This window comes from Zonotrichia albicollis, chromosome 5, assembly GCF_047830755.1.
Source record: "Zonotrichia albicollis isolate bZonAlb1 chromosome 5, bZonAlb1.hap1, whole genome shotgun sequence".
NCBI lineage: Eukaryota > Metazoa > Chordata > Aves > Passeriformes > Passerellidae > Zonotrichia > Zonotrichia albicollis.
This window is the reverse complement of record NC_133823.1, coordinates 21,464,156-21,482,781: the sequence shown is the minus strand read 5'-3', so window position 1 is coordinate 21,482,781 and position 18,626 is coordinate 21,464,156. Positions and strand designations below refer to the sequence as shown.

The window sequence follows — 18,626 nt, the reverse complement described above, 5'->3', positions numbered from 1 at the left end:
GCCGCTGTGGTGGGGGGATTGCCAGCAGCAGCTCATGGGATCGCAGGAGCTTTTGACCAAACTGCATGTGGGGATCATGTTGGTTTCCTTCCCCCCCCCTCACACAGCAGGATGTTTCCTGGGACCTGGGGAAGAGCAGTACTGGTGGGGTTGAGATGTCTTCTGTGGCCCTGCCTGCAGGTCAGTGGCTGCTGGTTTCTCCCTGCCTTTGCTCCTCCCTTCCCTGCAGCCACAGCATTGGTAAACATTACTGCCCTCAGCACCCTGCCTCTCTGCCCTTAAAAACTGCTGCTGTCACCCTCCTGTTATCACCTTCCTGGCGTCACCTTCCTCGTGTCACTCTCCCGGCGCAGAGCAGCAGGTCTTAGGTGAGATGGGTGTGCCTGGGTGCTCTGACCACGCTCCGCTGCACAGAGCTGCATGTGTGCGGTCCTGGGTGGTGGGTTTGGGGTACTTTGGAGTGCAATCATCACCCCTAAACCTTCACCTGCTCTGGGGTCTCCTGCAATATCCCCAGGGATACTGAGACCGAGGCGATGGCAGCGTTCAGTTCCAGTTCCCTGCTCCCCAGGGTGCTGAGGCAAGGGAAGAAGTGCTTGCTCTGGGTGATGCTGGCACGTTGTTGGGGCCCCTGTCCTTGCTGGGGCTCTGGGTGTGCTCCTGTCACTGCAGTTGGGATCCTGTTCCCAGCAGTGGGTGCAGCCATGGCAGCGGTGCCCTCTGGTGCTACCACTGCTGCTCCCCAGGCTGGAATGGTGACCAGGCTGCCCTGGCTGATAGCCTCCTTGCTCTTTCCCCAGATCCTTCCTGCCTCAGCAGCAACTCTCCCACTAAAACAAACGATTGGCAGGATGAGTGGGAAAGTCACGGGGAAAGGCTTGCCATGGGAGCATGAACAGCAAACATTCATGAAAAGGTGGAATGGAGAGAGCAACTCCTCCCTTTTGGGCTGGTCTAGATGAGTCTCATCATGTCCATACCCATGGGATTTGTAGATTTGCCCATCACCATAGCATGCAGCTTTCCCTGGGAGGTTGGACAGATAGGAGTGTGCCACATCTGGCAAGATAGGAGTGTGCCACATCTGCAGGAGGCTTGGGCAAGTCTGCAGCTGCTGCTCCTCACTGGCAAGGACAGGGTGCAGCACCTATTCTTCCACCAACAATGCAGATTCCTAGCAGGGACACCAAGCTTGGCCTGAACCTTCTCTCACTTCTTTAATGTTTTGGCTTTCAGAGTGGAAATGGCTCCCATGCCAGTCACCCTGATTGCTGTTGTTTACCTGCCAAGGTGCCCCTGCAGCATTACAGCAGCAGTGAAGAGAGTTTATAGAATCTCAAAATGAATCAAAAAATCCAAGCGCCTATAAACCTACCCTGTTTTTTTCATCCTGCAGTAACAGTGCAGAGGTAAAAAGATACAATTTATTCAAGAAAGATGGTCACAGGCAATTTCATCTCACTAATTTTGCTGGAGTTTCCCTAAACTCTGGGGATTACAAAGCATATGTGCTTTTACTGAGCCCACGCACATGTGACTTTGCAGAATTACTCAATCCTGTCACATCTGCGTGTAGGGATGAGCCAACTTTGAAATTTTCCCAATTCAGTACACTCCCTTCCTGGCAACACCCTCCCCCCCCCCCCCAAAAAAAAAAAAAAGCTAGTGAAGATTTTTTAAAGTCTGCTTTCAGACCAGAAGCTGCTTCATTGTATTAAGTGAAAGGGAAAGCACAGAGTCATTTGGTGCTTCTTCAGGGCAAAAGCTTCCCTTTTCCCCTTCCCCACCCTGGCCCAGAATTTCTGAGGTTCTGGCTGGCATGGGGGTTTCCTAGAAACCAAAGTGCCATGCACACTGGAGCCCCCAGCCAGCCAGCACAATGGTGAAGTGACCCATGTGTGGAAAACATCAGTTTGCATTGCCTAACTTTTGCATGAGGGCCTTAGCCTTGAAAAGCCTGTTGTTTTTTAACAAGGCTGGAAGTTGCATCACTGTTTGCAGCACTTCTGTTAGTAATGTTAGATGTGTGAAATACAGACACTTAACACCATCTACTTTCTTCTGCTCCACTTCTCTCTCATGTGCTAGATTTTGTACTTTAATCCTCTCAAAATGCGTTATTTTCTCTGATCTGAGTAATCTGAGTATCATCTTTAGAGCTGGCCATGGAAACAAAACAATTTTAACTCTTTGATTCCCCTAGCAATTGCTCTTGTTTGCTGTGGAGGAATTTGATACTAAGGGGTTGGAAACAAAAAACAAGTTCCCATCTAAGGTTTTTTCCCAGGGAAGTGGTCACAGCACCAAGCCTGAGGGAGTTCAAGAAACATTTGGACAATGCTCTCAGGCATGGTGTGATTCTTGGGGCTGTCCTCTGCATGGACAGGAGTTGGACTTCAGTGATCCTTGTGAGTCCTTTCCAGCTCGGGATGGATTCTATGGCTCTGTGATCTGCTCTAGCCCATATGAACATGGCCTTTCAGTAGCTGCTGGGAAAATTATAAGTTTCTTATAGGACTTCATAAAATAAGCGATATTAGCCTGAAAAAAAATCTTACTCTGGATACAGAGGTCTGTGGAGAGACTGTAGTGAAAGTCCTGGCTGTAAGCCCAAATTATGGTTGAAACATGCTGGCATAATAGTCCTGGATTCTGAAGGTTTAGAAAAATCCCTGTTGAATATTGTGGACAATACTTAAAAATCATTGAAATGCACCTTTAGATTCCTATATTTTCAGGTTATTAAACACTTGCCTAGATCTCCAGAATCAAGGGCCACAGAGCCAACACAGGTAACATACCAATTTTTGGAAATTTGCACAGACAACACCAACTTTTGAAAACCTCTGCAACAAACCACAAGATTCACTCTGTTCCCATTGACAGTTTATATACATATCTACTATGTAACAAACAATTTTGTTTGTGACATAGTAACAAACCTGAGACCATAAAGGGAGTAAAAAAATATTTTTAGCAGTCAGACACCATATTTCTTATCTCTAGCATACAAAGACTTCCAAAGAACTTGGCTCTGTAACAACATTATAGTATATCCTGGCAAGGGAAATACCGTCTCAACCATTAAATTCCCAGTGCATAACAAAGCAATGAACAAGTACAGAATCCATGCCTTGTTGCCATCATCCCGTATTTTATTACTTCCTCCTTTTGAAAAGTCCAGTTCAGAGGGTAATTTACTTAAGCTCCTTCTGCCTGATAACCAATCCTGCTAAAGCAGCCCAGGCACAGAGGAGGGGAGCAGCAAGGAAAAGCAGCAAACAGGTGTAGCATATTGCACCTTGCAACTCAGAGCACAATGTTTATGTACATCGGAAGACTCTGCTAGGTAAGAGTTTTTTGCTGTATGGCATTTGTTCCCCAGATTGTGTTGGATTGAGTGTGTCATTGTATGTGTGGGTTTTAGTTGTAATTTTGGCTCCAGGTGGTTAAAGAACTGCTTCCAGGCATGGTGTTTATATTCAAGGGACAACTTTCCAAGTGAGAGCCATCCCAGATGATGTAGGTTTTGCTCTTTAGGGCCCAGAAAAGGACCAAACCCGTGTTTTGATATCTGAACTGAGCCCACAGCATGACCAGGTTGATGGTGATGTGTCACAGGCAGTAGCAATGGACTCATTGTCCATTGTTATTTGGGAGCAGCTGGAAGCTACTAGTGACCTATTAGAATAAATGCATGATATTATTGGCATTATCATCAACCAAAGGAAGGATTTGTTGACTTCTCTCAGCATAAGAAATATCAGCACTTTTAGCATCTCACTGTGAAAAAGGATAACACTTCCAAGTCAGCCCTTTGGCCTCTTATTCCTTGGCCTGCCTCTGGCATTGCTAGTTCATGGAAAAAATGCAAGGAAATTGTTTGAGCCTCAGGGTTGGCATCCAGGGGACTGGCTTCTTTGACAGCAGGGAGGATTGCTATCATCCTCCTAACAGGAGAACAGAACTCCCTCAGTGGGAAGCTAACAGGGTAGAAGGCAGAAAGGGAAAAATGAATCACCAAACTTTTTTTTTTCAGAGCTCAGACAAAACACAGGTTATAAAGGCACTACCTGTGCAACAGCAAAGTCTCTCTTCTGCTAAGAGTGCTAGTAAGGAGCCATCAAACACAACACAGAGGCACAGAACTCCCAGCTGGAAGGAAAAATTCCCGGACTATCTAGCCCCTGACTCTGCCATGGCCATGAAAACAACCGGCTCAAAGAAATACCTCCAGCTGCTGCTTTTTCAGATTGCTCTTCTAGGGCCTGTCTTCTGTGGGAAGGTACTGGTTTGGCCAACAGAAGGCAGCCACTGGCTGAACATGAATGTAATGGTACAGGAGCTCATCCGCCGTGGGCACAGCTTTACCATCCTGGTAGCCAATGCTAGCCTCTTCATTGAACCCAAACCCAAGACCACGGAGAAGTTTGAGATCTATAACGTGCCCTACGAGAAAGATTTACCTGAAGCCCTGATTAATGATATAGTGGACCTGTGGCTCAACCACAGGCCAACCATCTTGACCTTCTGGCGGTTTTACCAGGAGCTGGGAAGACTGTCCATAGGCTGGCAGGAGATGAACAAGATGATGTGCGACGCAGTGCTGAACAACCAAGAGCTGATGGCTCGTCTGCAGGGCTCTGGCTTTGACCTGCTGCTGTCAGACGCTGTGACCCCCTGTGGGGAGCTCCTGGCGCTCAAGCTGGGCATTCCCTTTGTCTACTCACTACGGTTCTCCCCAGCCTTCACTCTGGAAAGGCACTGTGGCAAGATCCCTGCCCCACCATCCTACACACCTGCAGCCCTGTCTGAGCTTACAGACCGCATGTCTTTTGGGGAGAGAGTAAAAAACTTTGTGTCTTACCACCTGCAAGACTATGTTTTTCAGAGCTACTGGGGACATTGGGATACCTACTACAGCAAGGTCTTAGGTAAGCCTTCTGACACTTCACTTTTCGTTATACCGTCTGTCCTTATGATCTGCAGAGCTAGGAACCCACCAGGGTCACAAAGTCAAGAGGAAGGTCAGCAAGAGTTTGCCTGTTGTCCCTAAAAAGGAGCTGAGCCACAAACAGTCAGGGTGCTGTCCTGCTATGCCATTGCATACAGACAGGATCAGGGCCATTCCAAGTGACGGATTTGACTTTTGTCATAATTGTAGCGTGGAGTTTGATATGACTTCCACACCATACAGGGCTCTCAGCAAGGGTGACTGCTTGCACAGAAAGCAGCCAAGAACAGAGCCATTTTCCTCATCCAGAGGACCATAACAAGGAGGGGAGAGCTGGTGAATTACAAGCCAGCCTTGTCAGCCTCATTAGCAATATTTAAGTGCATTGTGGCTTTGTAATAGAGACCTCACTTATGTCATTGGTCATATAAAACCAATTCTCTCTGCACAAAACAAGTTTTATTTAGCACATACCCTCCTACCCACAAAGCAAACTGAAAACAACAAACCTTTCTCTGCAGGCTTTTCTTCTGGACTGTTTTGAGTGATCAGGTAGAAAAACATGTTTATTATTAATCACATGTCATTTCTACTACCTTCCTATTGAGCTCTTCAATAAGACTTCTTGCAAATCTCTCAGTGTTCAATTGCCTGCAAATACCTGCATGATGCAAGACTCCACAAGTACACCAAGCTAGTGTCATGGATACAGTACATGGGGTATCTCAGTTTGGCTCCTCATAGTCCAGCTGTGACCTTCCATGACCCACATTTTTGTCCCAGAAAGGGTGTCTAGGCAGCATGAAAACCATACCAAAAGCCTTGGATGACAACACTAGGAAACCATTGTGTAACAGCACTGGGCAGAAACCCTGTAATGATGATTCTGTTGCACAGAAAAGAGAACTTACAGTATTTCTTAACTGCACATCAGGAGAGACCATATAAATCAAATTGATGGATTTTCTGGATCAATTTATAGTGCATAATTGACTCTTAATGGCAGGCAGGAAGCCTGCACTATCCCCTCCTGGTCTCCCACGGTGCTCTGTAAGAGGCAAGTTCACATGAGGACGGTCTTACTCTGTTACTGGTGTAACTTGCTGTGTAGTTTCATGCATTTGAGATGCAACTCTTGGGCTGCAGCCCCGGATCAACAACTTAAGTACGCTCTAAAGGAATGCTTAGTGGCTTTATAAAAGCAAAAGGTTGCCCACACAGTCAGTGAACACCTTTGCTGCCTACCCAGCTGTGTTTCAAAGAGCCAGAAGAATGAAAAAGTTAGCTCTTCTACCAAACAAGTAACACAGAACCTGTAGTTAGATGGGCAGGAGGGACAGGATTACCATCAGGATACAATCCTTGCTGGACTGAGCCCCCCAGGGCTGATGGCTTTCTCTGCTGCTCCAGAGGAATCGCATCTTCCAGCTTCAGCAAGCTGCTTACCACCAGAGGGTGCCAGCTGGTGCCAGTCACCTTTTTTGTGCCCTAGGTAAACATGATATTAAACGTGCCATTATCCAGTACAGGATTTCACACCGCCTACCTTTGGCTCCCTGCCCTTGGGATCAAGGCAGTGTCAACTCCCAGCCCAGTTCAGGAGTGCCACTGCTCCCGGTGAAGGAATCTCACAGAGGCATTGCCACACAGGGCAGGCTATGGCAGGGAAGGAGGTGGCCGTGCTCCTGGTGCTGCTGGCCGTGCTGGGCTGGGGGTCTGGGGGGAAGGTGCTGGTCTGGCCAGCTGACAACAGCCACTGGCTGAACATGGAGAACATACTACAGGAGCTTGTCGCCCGGGGCCACGAGGTGACCGTGCTGCTGCCTTCGTGCTTCCTCATCGTCAATCCCACCAAGCCCTCACCCTTCCAGTTTGAGGTGATTGAGGTGCCAATCACCAAAAAGGAGATGACTGACTTAATGGATAAAATGTTTTATTTTTTTTTTTATGAGGAGAAAGAGCTACCTATCTGGAAAGGTACTCACAAGATAGTTCAAATGATGTTGCAGATGAAGAACATAACCAAAATAATTTGTGATGGAGTTGTGAAGAATGAGGCCCTGATGGAAAGACTGAGGGCATCTGCCTTCGACCTTCTTTTGGCAGACCCACTGTTTCCCAGTGGGGAGCTGGTTGCTGAGAAGCTGGGTATCCCCTTTGTGTATACGTTCCGGTTCTCCATGGGCAACACGGTGGAGCGGCTCTGTGGAACACTCCCAGCACCTCCTTCCTATGTACCAACCACCCTAACCAGCCTAACAGATAGGATGACCTTCTGGCAAAGGCTAAAAAACATCCTCGGCTATGCTCTGCAAGATTTCATGTTTCATTACGTTCTCTGGGCAAACTGGGATCAATACTACAGTGAAGTTTTAGGTAAGGCTGGTCTCTTTCCAGAAATTACATCTGCTGTGCGTACAAGAGTAAATTCCCAGAGATGAGAGGTTAAGGCACAAATCAGGAGAACGACAGCCCCAAATGCACTCTCCTTTCAAAATTCCTGCATCAAGTCAAGCAATCCAGGCAAGTACAAACATTGCCTGTTAATCCTGACCTGCTACAGAGGTAGAGCTAAGTCTGTACAAGTACTGTTGTACACTGTAAAACAGTGCTAAAGCACTTGAAACAGGGCTCACTAGTCATATTCATAGATAAATCATGACATAAACTAAGAACAGTAAAATACTATATACCCAACAAACACCACTACTTTTTCTCCCACAGCACACTTCTTGCTACCTTGTCTCAAAATTAGAGGCAATATCCTCATCTGGACCTTTAAAAATCCAGGAGATTAGATGAGCCCAAATTCACAGTGATAAAAAGCCATCTGCAGAGACATGGTTCTTTGCTTTTCTGAAAGTGTCTGAAAAACTATTATAGTTATATTTATTTGTAAGTGGTTTTTAATTTTTAAAAAAATAATAGTTGTACAATTGTTTTTCCATTTTTGCTCTACGTGATGCTTAAAAAGTAACAGGCCAAACATACGCATTGCTAGTGGGGAGATAAAATGGGTATTTCAATATGAGACTTTAAAGTGGTTTTATTTATATTTCACTAGTAAGGTGTAATTCTGAGTAACAATTTAGCTGAGAGAGCTAAGTTGTTAAGGTATCCTACTCTTAAAAGTATCTAGCGGTGCCTTTTTGTTTCTTATCATATTATGATGACGAAGACTAGAAAATCTTGTGCTGGCTGAAGCACAGTTTGGTGTCTGTTGTGTAAGCCTCAGAGCTGTTTGGATCTTGTGGTGTCTTTTTTATTGTGAACTGCAAGGTTTAGCATTTAAGGCTCCAAGTGCAATACCTGTTTGGTTAGCTTGCATGGGCTGCATGATGGATTTGAGCTGAAAAGTTTTGATAACACAGGGATGTTTTAATTAGGGCTGAGCAGTGCTTACAGAGTGTCAAGGCCTTTTCTGCCTCTCAGCCCACCCCACCAGAGGGGGGCTGGAGATAGACAAGAAGTTGGGAGGGGACACAGCTGGGACAGCTGACCCCAACTCACCCCAGCCCATAATGCTTTTGTGCTCAGCAAAATAAAAGACATGGGGAAGAAATTTGTCAGGGCTGATGTTTCTCAGGGACTCACTGGTCATTGGCTGGTATGAGCAACTGTTCTTTTTGCATCACTTGGTTTTCTTGCTCTATTTCTTTTTTCCTTTTTCCTTTTTTTTTTTTTTTAAAAAAAAGTTGTCTCATTCTCAATCCATGAGTTTTCTAACTTTTGCCCTTCCTTTTCTCTTCCTACTGTGGGAGATTTAGAGGCTCTGTGGTGCCTAGCTGCCTATCAAGATTAAACCACAACACAAGGAAAAGGCTTCTGGTCTTCACACGCTGCAAAATGCATTTTGTGGTGAGCAGATAGGAGCTGCTGTAATTTTGAGATCAGCTGTGGCTCTGCAGAACACTCCAGAATGGGTTTTACCGCTTGCCCAGCCCTCCCATGAATGTTGCTTTGTGTTATGATGTTTGCCAATCTTGTCACGTTTGCCAGCCTAGTCACCAAACAAATGCCACTTGTAATTGGCTGACTCTAAAATATTTGCACAGTGAAGCCGTGAACTGCTTCCAGTTCAGTCAGAGCAGAGTTGTACGTGGAATGCTGAAATGTTGGGGCCAAAGTTCCCCTGGCTGCTCTGGGCCTACACATGCTGCTGCAGCTATGTTTTTTGTGGGAGGGTGGTGGTCTGGCCCACCGATGCCAGCCACTGGATCAATGTGAAAGTGCTTCTGCAAGAGCTCGTTCTACGGGGTCATGAAGTGACTGTGCTGGTGCCTTCATGCAATCTGCTCATCAACTACCAGGACACCTCCTCGCCTTTCACTTTTGAGGTCCTGCAAGTCCCCTTTAGCCAGGAGACCCTTGATGCCTCCATGGAAGACTTCCTCAATTTCTGGATGAATGAAGCCTTTAATCTCTTCCCCTGGGAGATCATGTGGAAGATGAAAGAGCAATTGGAGGTCTTTACCAATATGTCAAAGCAGACCTGTGACACTTTGGTGATGAACTCTCAGCTGATAGCAAAGCTGCAGCAGGCCAAGTTTGATGTTCTGATCGCTGACCCCCTGTCTGTAGGCGGGGAGCTTGTAGCAGAAATGCTAGAGATCCCTTTTGTCTACAGCTTCCGCTTCTCAGAGGGGAATGTGGTAGAGCGGCTGTGCGGTGGGCTCCCGTCCCCACCTTCCTATGTGCCTGCCAGCACAATGGGGCTCACACACCACATGTCCTTTGTGGAAAGACTACAGAACTTCCTCTTTTATATTTTCACGGATTTATTTTTCCTGAAGTTTTGGCGAGATGAATGGGATGGGTACTACAGTAATGTCTTAGGTAAGGCAGCTGTTGAGTGGTTTCTTTTCTTGCATAGGTTGTGCCTTTTGAATGCTTTGGGACCATCATGCTGTTGTCTCAAAATACTCTTTCTCAAAGGCAAGCAGAGGTGGCAATCCTGAAGTATCTTGCAATTCTGCATAGTGCAGGTTGCTGAGTGTGAATTCAGATTCTCAACAATAAAGGCTGTCACCTTTCCCTTTCATCCACCATTCAGAGTTTGAAACAGTCTCCTTAAATTACAACATACCCGAAAATTTTACTCCAACATAGTACAACTCAGGCTTGATTCAACATTTAACAAAGAGTTTGTTTTAGTACAATGGACTTTGAATATTTTCCAGGGTATCTAAGTTTAGGCAGATAACAAGTGAACAGCAAACACAAGGGCATTTCTTCTGTTTCTGTCCAATCTTTTCCTGCATTTGCAAAGAACACTTTTGTGCTCTGAAAACTAGTCCCTCTTTGCTGGATTTAATTTTTTAATCCAACATAAAGATTTAGTTACACCTTTATATCACTCTACTTGTAATGCGAACTTAATTTTCACTTCAGCAACTTTATAACTGATTCACTGCTCTCTAATTTAAATATAAATAAAAAATCACTGGTGTAGATTATTATACTTATCAACTACTGTAAGAAGATGCCCTATGGATAATTTTTACTTTGCTGCTTATTTAGCTTGATTCCTGCTTGCATTAGGCTGGCTTTGGAAAACTGTTTCTCAATACTTCAAACCCTTTTATGCCCCAGTTTAACTTTGTGGAGAAAATACTGCAAAGAAAACTTGCAACATCTACCTAAGAATATATATTTTTCCAAATGGTAAACTATAAAGCATCAGATTACCAACAGATATTTTTTTCGGATGGATTTCTAGAAATATTGGATATTGCGTAAAATGATATTAAAAGTATCTATGAAGTTGGCCAATTTTTCCCAATATGTGTCAGAAGCAGCTGACCCAGTCCTCAAGAATACTAGAGATGTCTGTACCGGTGTTTTATTGTTATCTGAGCAGCTGCTAAATGAGTCACCATTTGAAAAATGCTACAGAACTTTGTTTAAAAACTTTCCTCCTTCCTGACAGGTGATCATCACTCTGATTCACTCATGTTTTATTTGGAACTAAATTTTCTGTGATTGTTCTCTTTCTCAAGTGTGCTCTGTTTTTACTACAAGCACAGGTAATATTCAGCACTACAAGAATTGCACTTCTATATCAGATACTAAAAGCTTCTCGCTTGTACTTCTCTAAAGTAATCACGAAGGTTCAAAATCCTTTTAAGGATTGTACCTTGTGCTCCTGGCCACCTCCTAAAGCTGAACACAGGTCAGGGCAAGGAATAGATCCAGATTAGTTGATGTTTTCATTTTATGCATGGTTTGATAAACTATGCTGATTGGGAGTGCCAAAAGACAAAGGTAAGGCTCCTGTTTCACAATCCAGAGCAAACAAGGTCGCTTCGGTGCATGTTGTAAACCTCTTGTACCTTGTCCACAGGAAGGCCCACAACCCTGTGTGAGACGATGGGGAAAGCAGAGATTTGGTTAATCAGAACATACTGGGACTTTGAATTTCCACGCCCTTTCTTGCCCAACTTTGAGTTTGTTGGAGGACTTCACTGCCAGCCTGCAAAACCATTACCAAAGGTATCCCAACCTCATTTTTCTGTTGGCTCGTTTGTTACAATGACTGTTTCTCTCGCTGATAACCACGCAAGCCCTGTCTTGGGAAAGCTCATTGTTATTTAGCATGTGTCCATCCTTGTCCAAACTGAGGGCTGGTTTACAGCCTGCTGTCTCAAAAGAGGATGTCAGCACAGGGTAATAGAGTGTCTGCTTTAGGAGAAAATAGATGCTACCCCAGGGTACTTAAATGTAATATTTAATTCTAAGACGCAGACTTGCAGCCTATGATAACATTGAAATACCTGATGCCAGAAGGCACTGTGGCAAGACAAATTCTTTAGGTAAAACGGGGTCAAAACTTGCAGAAATAGATGAGTGATAAACACTTTTTCTATTGTACCTTAGTTTAAGAAAGCTTAAAGGGAGTAATGCAGTGAGTATCTCCAGCTTATGCTCTCTGTGACTTGAAGTATTCAGGTGGAATTTGAAACTCCCAAATACTGAAGATGACAACATGACAAGCTCTGGTGTAGAATATCTTTCCTGTAGGAGCCTTGGAAGATACAGGCCATCTTCAGTGCAAGTTTTCTACTAAAAGAAACCTTCTAACTCTCTTCCCACTCCCCTGTAGCATGGGTTGAGCTTGGGGAAAATGGATAACCATTCTCTTTTGCATGTTACTGCTCCAGTTCACATGATACTAACTAATAAAAGGAACAGGAAAACCTATTGCTCTGACTTGTAGATGATGTTTTGAGCAATGTGGTACATAGTAAGAAATGAGAACTGTCCGACTAGCAAAGTGACAGCACCAACTTGGTGAATCTGTGATCAGGATGCTGAAACACCCTCTCAGGTTTCAGCAGAGCTATGTAATACAAAGTACTTGTTCCAGTAAAATCCAGAACCATGATCATGCTAAGGAGAGCGTCACAGAGTATGTATGGCCTGCTCGTGATAATGCCAGGATTCATTCCTGCTGCTTGAAATGAATCCCAAAACCTGCTTTCAGAAAGACAAAGCAACTGTCACCTGTCTTAACTTGTCCTGCTCCTCGTTTGGGAGAAACCCACTGTTTTCCACAGGCCCAGGTCAGTTGTTGACTGACCTGTCAGTCTGTCAGGAGGCGTTCACAGCATCATCATTTCCTGAATAAGCTGAAAAGGTTATGCTCTCTATTCACAGAAATCTGTGAAATCTGCATTGTGTAATTACCCCTGGTATGTTTTCTGCCTCTCCTAGGAAATGGAAGAATTTGTTCAGAGCTCAGGGGAACATGGAGTCATCGTATTCACTCTTGGGTCAATGGTCCACAGCCTAAGTGATGAAAAAAGTAATGTGATTGCCAAAGCCCTCAGCCAGCTTCCACAGAAGGTGAATTTCTTTTCAATCCTCAAACAAGTTGCCTTGTTTTTTTCACCCCCTTTTATGTCTGGAGTGGCCTGTTATTTACCTGGATCCCTGCTGGATGTGATACAGCCAGGAAGCTGGGTTCTCTCAGAGAGACACACAGCTGAGTTACTTCATGGGGAGTTGGGGTGTTTCACCTCCTCTGACCCAAATGACATGGAGGTGCATCTACAGGCCAAAATACAAAAATCACTCCATGCATTTTTTTTTTTATTAGCACATAATAACCACTCAAAGAGTTCAACTGCAGCCAAAGCTATCTAAATTTTTGGAAAAGATATATGGGTTTCAGATAAAGCTCTAAATTACATGTAATAATACAGAAAGGCACATCACATGCACTGTGTTTATCTTATTCTTCCATTGTTCAAGGTTCTCTGGAGGTACAAAGGGAAAAAACCAGAAACTCTGGGCTCCAACACCAGGATTTTTGACTGGATACCACAAAATGACCTGCTTGGTAGGACTGTTTCTATGTGGGATGGATTGCACGCTTGGAAAAACTGTTTCCTTTCTTCTTTCCACTAGAATGGTTAAGTCTAGCCAGAACCGTGTAATGCTTGTGGATATACTTAGTTTCACAGCTTAAGCTGCAGAGCTTTGCTCTTGGGAGCCTCTGTCTCCTAAAAGGCTCTGACTTACAGAGCTTGGTGGCAGTTGTCTGAAGGGCTCATAAGTACCCGTAGGCAGGAGTAAAGACCAAAGTAGAGATGTACTCTGGAGCTGGATTTGGCATCTGCGGTTCACCTCCACAACTCATTCTTCAAAATGCTTGACCTAAGCAAGGCTGAAGCACGGGTCTGTTCTGACCCTGATACCGTGTGAAAACTACAACTGCACAATAGCAAAGGGCTGAAGTAACTGTGGGGTAGGCTGCAGGGATGTGCTGATTCACATGTTGTGTTAAAATAATTTTGACTGTGTGAAAGCTAAGCATGCAAGCTCTGCTGCTGATCCAGAGGTCAGGGCTGTTCCCTTCTCTAGCAGTGCATTGTCCCCTCTATGCTGTGTTCACACCCCAGTGAATGCAGCCTGCCACAGCTGCTGTAACACACCCCTCTCCTTCTTTGTTCCAGGCCATCCTTTGACAAAGGCCTTTATTACACATGGTGGGACCAATGGGCTCTATGAAGCCATCTACCATGGGATCCCAATGGTTGGGATTCCCATGTTTGCTGACCAGCATGACAACCTTGCTCACATGGTAGCAAAAGGAGCTGCAGTTCAGGTGGATTTCAACACAATGAAGACACAGGATCTGGTTGATGCACTGAACACAGTAATTTACAATTCCACGTGAGTTTTGCTCTTGTCTTACAGTACGCTTGCCTTAAGTAGATGTCATTAAAATCCTGGGCTGCTCATGTGAAAAATTCTGCTGGCTCTTCTGGGAATGGAAAACAAATAGCTGATGTTTGGATTTCAGATGAAGGCCATCTTTCCTGTCTGAGAATCAGTATTTCTCAAAAAGGAGAGATAAGTAATTGGCTTTTCCTTATACTGCATTTTATGAGTGCTTTGAGAAAAACAGATCTTGGAAACTTCAGAGGAGCTTTTGAGAGCTCTCTACTAGTGTAAATCCTCTGGAGGACATAATTCTAGTTTTATTAGATCTCAGCTGCCTGTAGTCATAACAGTTTTTTTTCCTACCCCTGACTTAGCAGTATTCTTAGGTTATTGTACCTATCAGTCAGGACTCAGAGGAGAAGGAAGCCCAGCAGCTGGGATCGCTTGCTAAGGATAAGACCACAGACAAACGGATTGGAAAAATGCAGAAGTCCTCAATCTTTAGCAGCAACTCCCATCCAGTGTGAAGGACAGGTGCTCCTTCAAGTAAGAACCTGCAAATTCCTGAATCAAATGGGCCAGCACTGATGGAGATATCTAGTATCTGAGGGACTCAGCCATGGTGGAGGCGATCTGTAACAACCTGGATGGCAGCTGGTACATGAGCCTGACACCATAGGGTCTGGAATCCCCTCAGGTCAGCTGGGACCAGCTTTCCCAGCCTCCTCACTGGTGGGGTGGTGTGAGAGACAGAAAAGGCCTTGACTCAGTATAAGCGCAGCAGTAAGGAAAACATCCCTACTGTATCAACATTGCTTCCAGCACAAATCCAAAAAATATCCCACACCAGCTACTACAAAAAATGTTAACTCTATCCCAGCCTAAATCAGCACACTCTATTATACTGGAACAGAAATGCTGTAAATGTTTCAATTTTTTTTTAAAGGAGTATCTGGAATAATTTTGAATAACTATTTTGTAAAATACTGGCTTTCTCTATTACTATTTTTAACCCAATTTTACGCATAGAGGAATAAACTGGACCAGCTTCAAATATATTTAAATAAGACTGACGAAAGTAAAAGCAGGACTGTCTACCTTCCTCAAGGGGACTGCCAGGTGTTAAATGGTTTATTTCAGAAATAAGTGAAAAATCTCTTTGGTTTCTGCTTGGTTTTTTTCCCCAGCTATAAGGAAAATGCTCTAAAGTTATCCAAGATACAGCATGACCAGCCTGTTAAGCCTCTGGACAGAGCTGTCTTCTGGATTGAATTTGTGATGCGTCACAAAGGAGCAAAGCACTTGAGACCAGCTGCTCACCATCTCACCTGGTACCAGTACCACTCTCTGGATGTTCTGGCATTCTTGTTCACCTGTATAGCCACTATTGTCTTCATTCTTTTCAAGTGCTGCCTATGTTGCTGTAGAAGATGTGGCAGGATTGCAAAGAGGAAGACAGAATAGACACCTTGTTTCCATCAGCAGTTTTCTTCTCCTAGGCTGACTCAGCAAGGCATTTATGCACATTGGCTGGTGAACAAGTTTATTGGGATGTGCTTTAAGCTGGGCTTATCATGAATGCACCACAACAAAGCTGCTGTGGGGCAGAGCTGCTTGCTTAGCCAGCAAATTCCTTCTTGTCTAAATAAAACTAAATTATAGTTGCTTTATCCCTTGGGACCATGTTAGCTGATCACACATGGTCCTTGCCATGGTAATTGTTGCTCTATATTTTCAAATATCTCAAATATTTTGGTATATTTCATAAATTCAGCCTTGCCCTATGGGTCTGCAGCTAGGCTGCTTATCCTAACTCTGTCCTCTCCTCTAGTGTTATGCAGGCTTGATCACCGATTCACAACCAAAATGCCTCCTCTCTTGTTAGGAACTCTCCAGACTGGACAGTGAATCCAAGATCAGGGGCTCCTAAGAAGTGCCCATCTGAAGGGCCACAATCATGGCTTGCCTTGCTGCAAGTGGCAAATGCACTGACTACTTGGGGGCTGAGTGGAGATCAGAATCCTGAGACCACCATAAACATTACTTTCCTGGGAACCATTTCTCTTTTCCATTCAGTCAGGAATTCTTACTGCACAGGCCATCATTCTAACTGCAACACTGCAGGGGCATGAAAACCACCTCTGTCAGGAACTTGCCCACCTTAACCACAAAGGCCTCTGAACCATAGGAATTGATAAATGCAGGAAAACCTCCAGAGAGGGAACTTGCAAAGAAGTAACATTCCATGTGGAAACAGTGCAATAGCCACTTGCCTTTCCTGAAGAGCTGGAGAGAAAATAGTGCTACTCTTGGGTCAGACAGGAGTGGTAGTAAGCGTAGTGCCTCTTCAGGTGTTAAAGATACCTGTAAAATGCTGCTAGTCCAGGCCTCCTGTTCCAGGTAAGGTTATTTCACTGCTGTGCCAGCTTACTCAAGAAAAATCCCGCTCAGATTTTAACTGATATTTTTAAATACTCTGGAATTGTTTTCAAACAGAACATGATTATTTGTTTACATAATAAAATTCCTTATGCCACATCAAGTTTTTTTTTATTAGCATTGTCATGTTTCAACATCTGCTTAAACTTCTTCATACTACAACGCTTACAAAAGCTCAGCTGTTTCCAAACTATACAGGGGTTACAAGAAGAAAACTGCATATCATGGCAATTTCTGGTATACTGTTCCTGTTGTCATGATGGGATCATAACCAGGAATATGCACAGTGAATAGAAAGGGGAACTGCATGACACTAAGGCCCCAAATCAGAAAGGGGTTGCTGTAACTATTCAGAGAGGTGGGTGGGTCCCTAGGCACAGCTCCATCAGGCTGGATCACTATGAGCTCCTGTCACACAGTTGCTGAGATGCTGGTTTGGATGCCAGAAGGCCAGCAAGCCTCCCAGCATGCTGCACAGGTATTGGTCAGACAGGGCTAACAAAGGACACAGGAAACAGGATAGATGGGAAAAGCTGGACAAAGTGCTCCACAGTCCCTGTAAGGAGGTGCATCATTTCTGTAACCTACTCTGAGTAATTTGGCTTATCTAGTACTGAATTTAAAAACTAAAACAACCAACCAACCCAAACAAAAAAAAACTCGAAACCAAAACCCCTTCTTCATTTTAGAGTCTGTATACAATGCAGAGAAAAATATCAAAGTACGAGGGTGGTCTGTGACACATTTCTCCAATTAGACACAGAATGTATTCTAAATCTGACACACTGATCTAATCCTCCAGCTAGCAGGCATTACCTCTCTGTGCACAATAAACTGTGCTGAGGAGCCCAAACACATATTCAGCCTCAAGTTCTGCTTAAGGAAGCCAAACATATTTGTACATTGGAGATCTAACCTTTTGTCGAACATATGTAGATGTCTACTGTGACTGTAGACTAAAATAAGCAGAGCACAAACTATTGCCAGATCAATAAACCACATTTCCACAAATGCCACACAGTGGCCAGTCCTATCCTGGCATTTGTAAAAATAGCTGCAGCACCCAGCAGGGTGGAGCTGGGGGTGTTTAAAGCACAGTCTGGATTTGTTACATGAGGAGACACTGAAGGAAGTTTGAAAAAGTCTACCAAGGCAGTGCTACTCTTACAAGTTTTGGAAAGTTGGAAATTGCTGGATAAACTGAAGAACTTTCAGTACAAGTTTTAATTTCCCCCCCCACACATTTTTACCATTGGCATAGATAAAACATTTCTTATTTAAAAGTAGTAACAAGTGATCGCTACAAAGAACACAGGTACAGACTCTGGATCTTACAGGACTAATACATTCCTGAGACAGGTATGTTGTGGCTGAGGACAGCCTCTCAACAGCTTGAAGATCATATGATTAAGTTGAAGACGTAGGGCCTTAACTCTGATGAGCTGCAGGAGTTATTGGCCACTTCACTAGGGAAACAGAAATGCAATTGCCTTTTATATCAAGAGTCCTTTTCCTAAATTCAGGCTTCAGATCAGTTTTGCTTACCACAAAGAACACTTGAACTATTTCTGAACATAGATCTTTTCCTAGAACTCTGGAATCTAGCCAAACTGTCAAGCTTAGAAAACCAAGAAACCCGACATGGAGGTTTAAACATTTCAATAATTACCAATTTATTTTTATAAAAAAAAAAAAAGGTAGCAATGTAGAATACAGCAATATTTTCTGGTTCCACGCACGCAGGTTGTGAACATTCCAAGCAATGTGTACATTTTGGAAAGAGACCAGACAAGAGAACTGACCAAAATGTTACTGAACACAGGAAGATTTTTAAAAAAGGCTAAAAATTAGGCATCAATAGTGTCTTCTTAATATTGCTTTCCTTACTGAAGACTGAAAATAAATCACTTGACTTCACAGATAGGGTTAAAAAATGGGGGGGAAGGGGGGGGGGGAAGGCTGCTACAACACTGCCATACCGTCAAAAAAAAAAGAAAGAGATCATACTTCAGTATTTGCATACTTGATAGCAGCATTCTCCCATCGAACCATATGAAACTACAGG

General features: G+C 44.1%; 2 protein-coding genes across 5 annotated transcripts in view; one reads left to right on the top strand and one right to left on the bottom strand.

The window, feature by feature from the left end:
* Positions 1-210: 210 nt before the first annotated feature.
* Positions 211-18,558, top strand: LOC102061482 (UDP-glucuronosyltransferase 2A2). Of its 3 annotated transcripts, XM_014265408.3 has the most exons (8): positions 211-368; positions 4,040-4,934; positions 6,698-7,330; positions 11,298-11,446; positions 12,668-12,799; positions 13,208-13,295; positions 13,912-14,131; positions 15,310-18,558. In XM_014265408.3, the coding sequence occupies exons 2-8, from the start codon at positions 4,199-4,201 to the stop codon at positions 15,584-15,586; spliced, it is 2,235 nt and encodes a 744-aa protein (XP_014120883.3). In that variant the 5' UTR covers positions 211-368; positions 4,040-4,198; the 3' UTR covers positions 15,587-18,558. The 3 variants fall into 3 exon arrangements, with proteins under 3 accessions (XP_014120883.3, XP_074397078.1, XP_005484706.1); XM_074540977.1 differs by lacking the exon at positions 6,698-7,330 and having other exon boundaries at positions 212-368; XM_005484649.4 differs by lacking the exons at positions 211-368; positions 4,040-4,934; positions 6,698-7,330 and adding an exon at positions 8,748-9,790.
* Positions 18,206-18,626, bottom strand: part of YTHDC1 (YTH N6-methyladenosine RNA binding protein C1) — a 20,689-nt gene continuing 20,268 nt past the window's right edge. For both annotated transcript variants that reach the window (XM_005484650.4, XM_005484652.4), the window contains one exon: positions 18,206-18,619. In XM_005484650.4, the coding sequence (XP_005484707.1) occupies positions 18,570-18,619 (50 nt within the window). In that variant the 3' untranslated portion in view covers positions 18,206-18,569. The remainder of the gene's footprint in view (positions 18,620-18,626) is intronic.

What these genes read in the sequence shown, in the direction of transcription:
- LOC102061482 (XM_014265408.3), top strand. Translation starts at nt 4,199, where the DNA reads ATGGCCATGAAAACAACCGGCTCAAAGAAATACCTCCAGCTGCTGCTT. An exon ending in ATACTACAGTGAAGTTTTAG is followed by an intron (nt 7,331 to 11,297) that starts GTAAGGCTGGTC and finishes CCTTGTCCACAG; the next exon opens with GAAGGCCCACAACCCTGTGT. An exon ending in ACCACAAAATGACCTGCTTG is followed by an intron (nt 13,296 to 13,911) that starts GTAGGACTGTTT and finishes TCTTTGTTCCAG; the next exon opens with GCCATCCTTTGACAAAGGCC.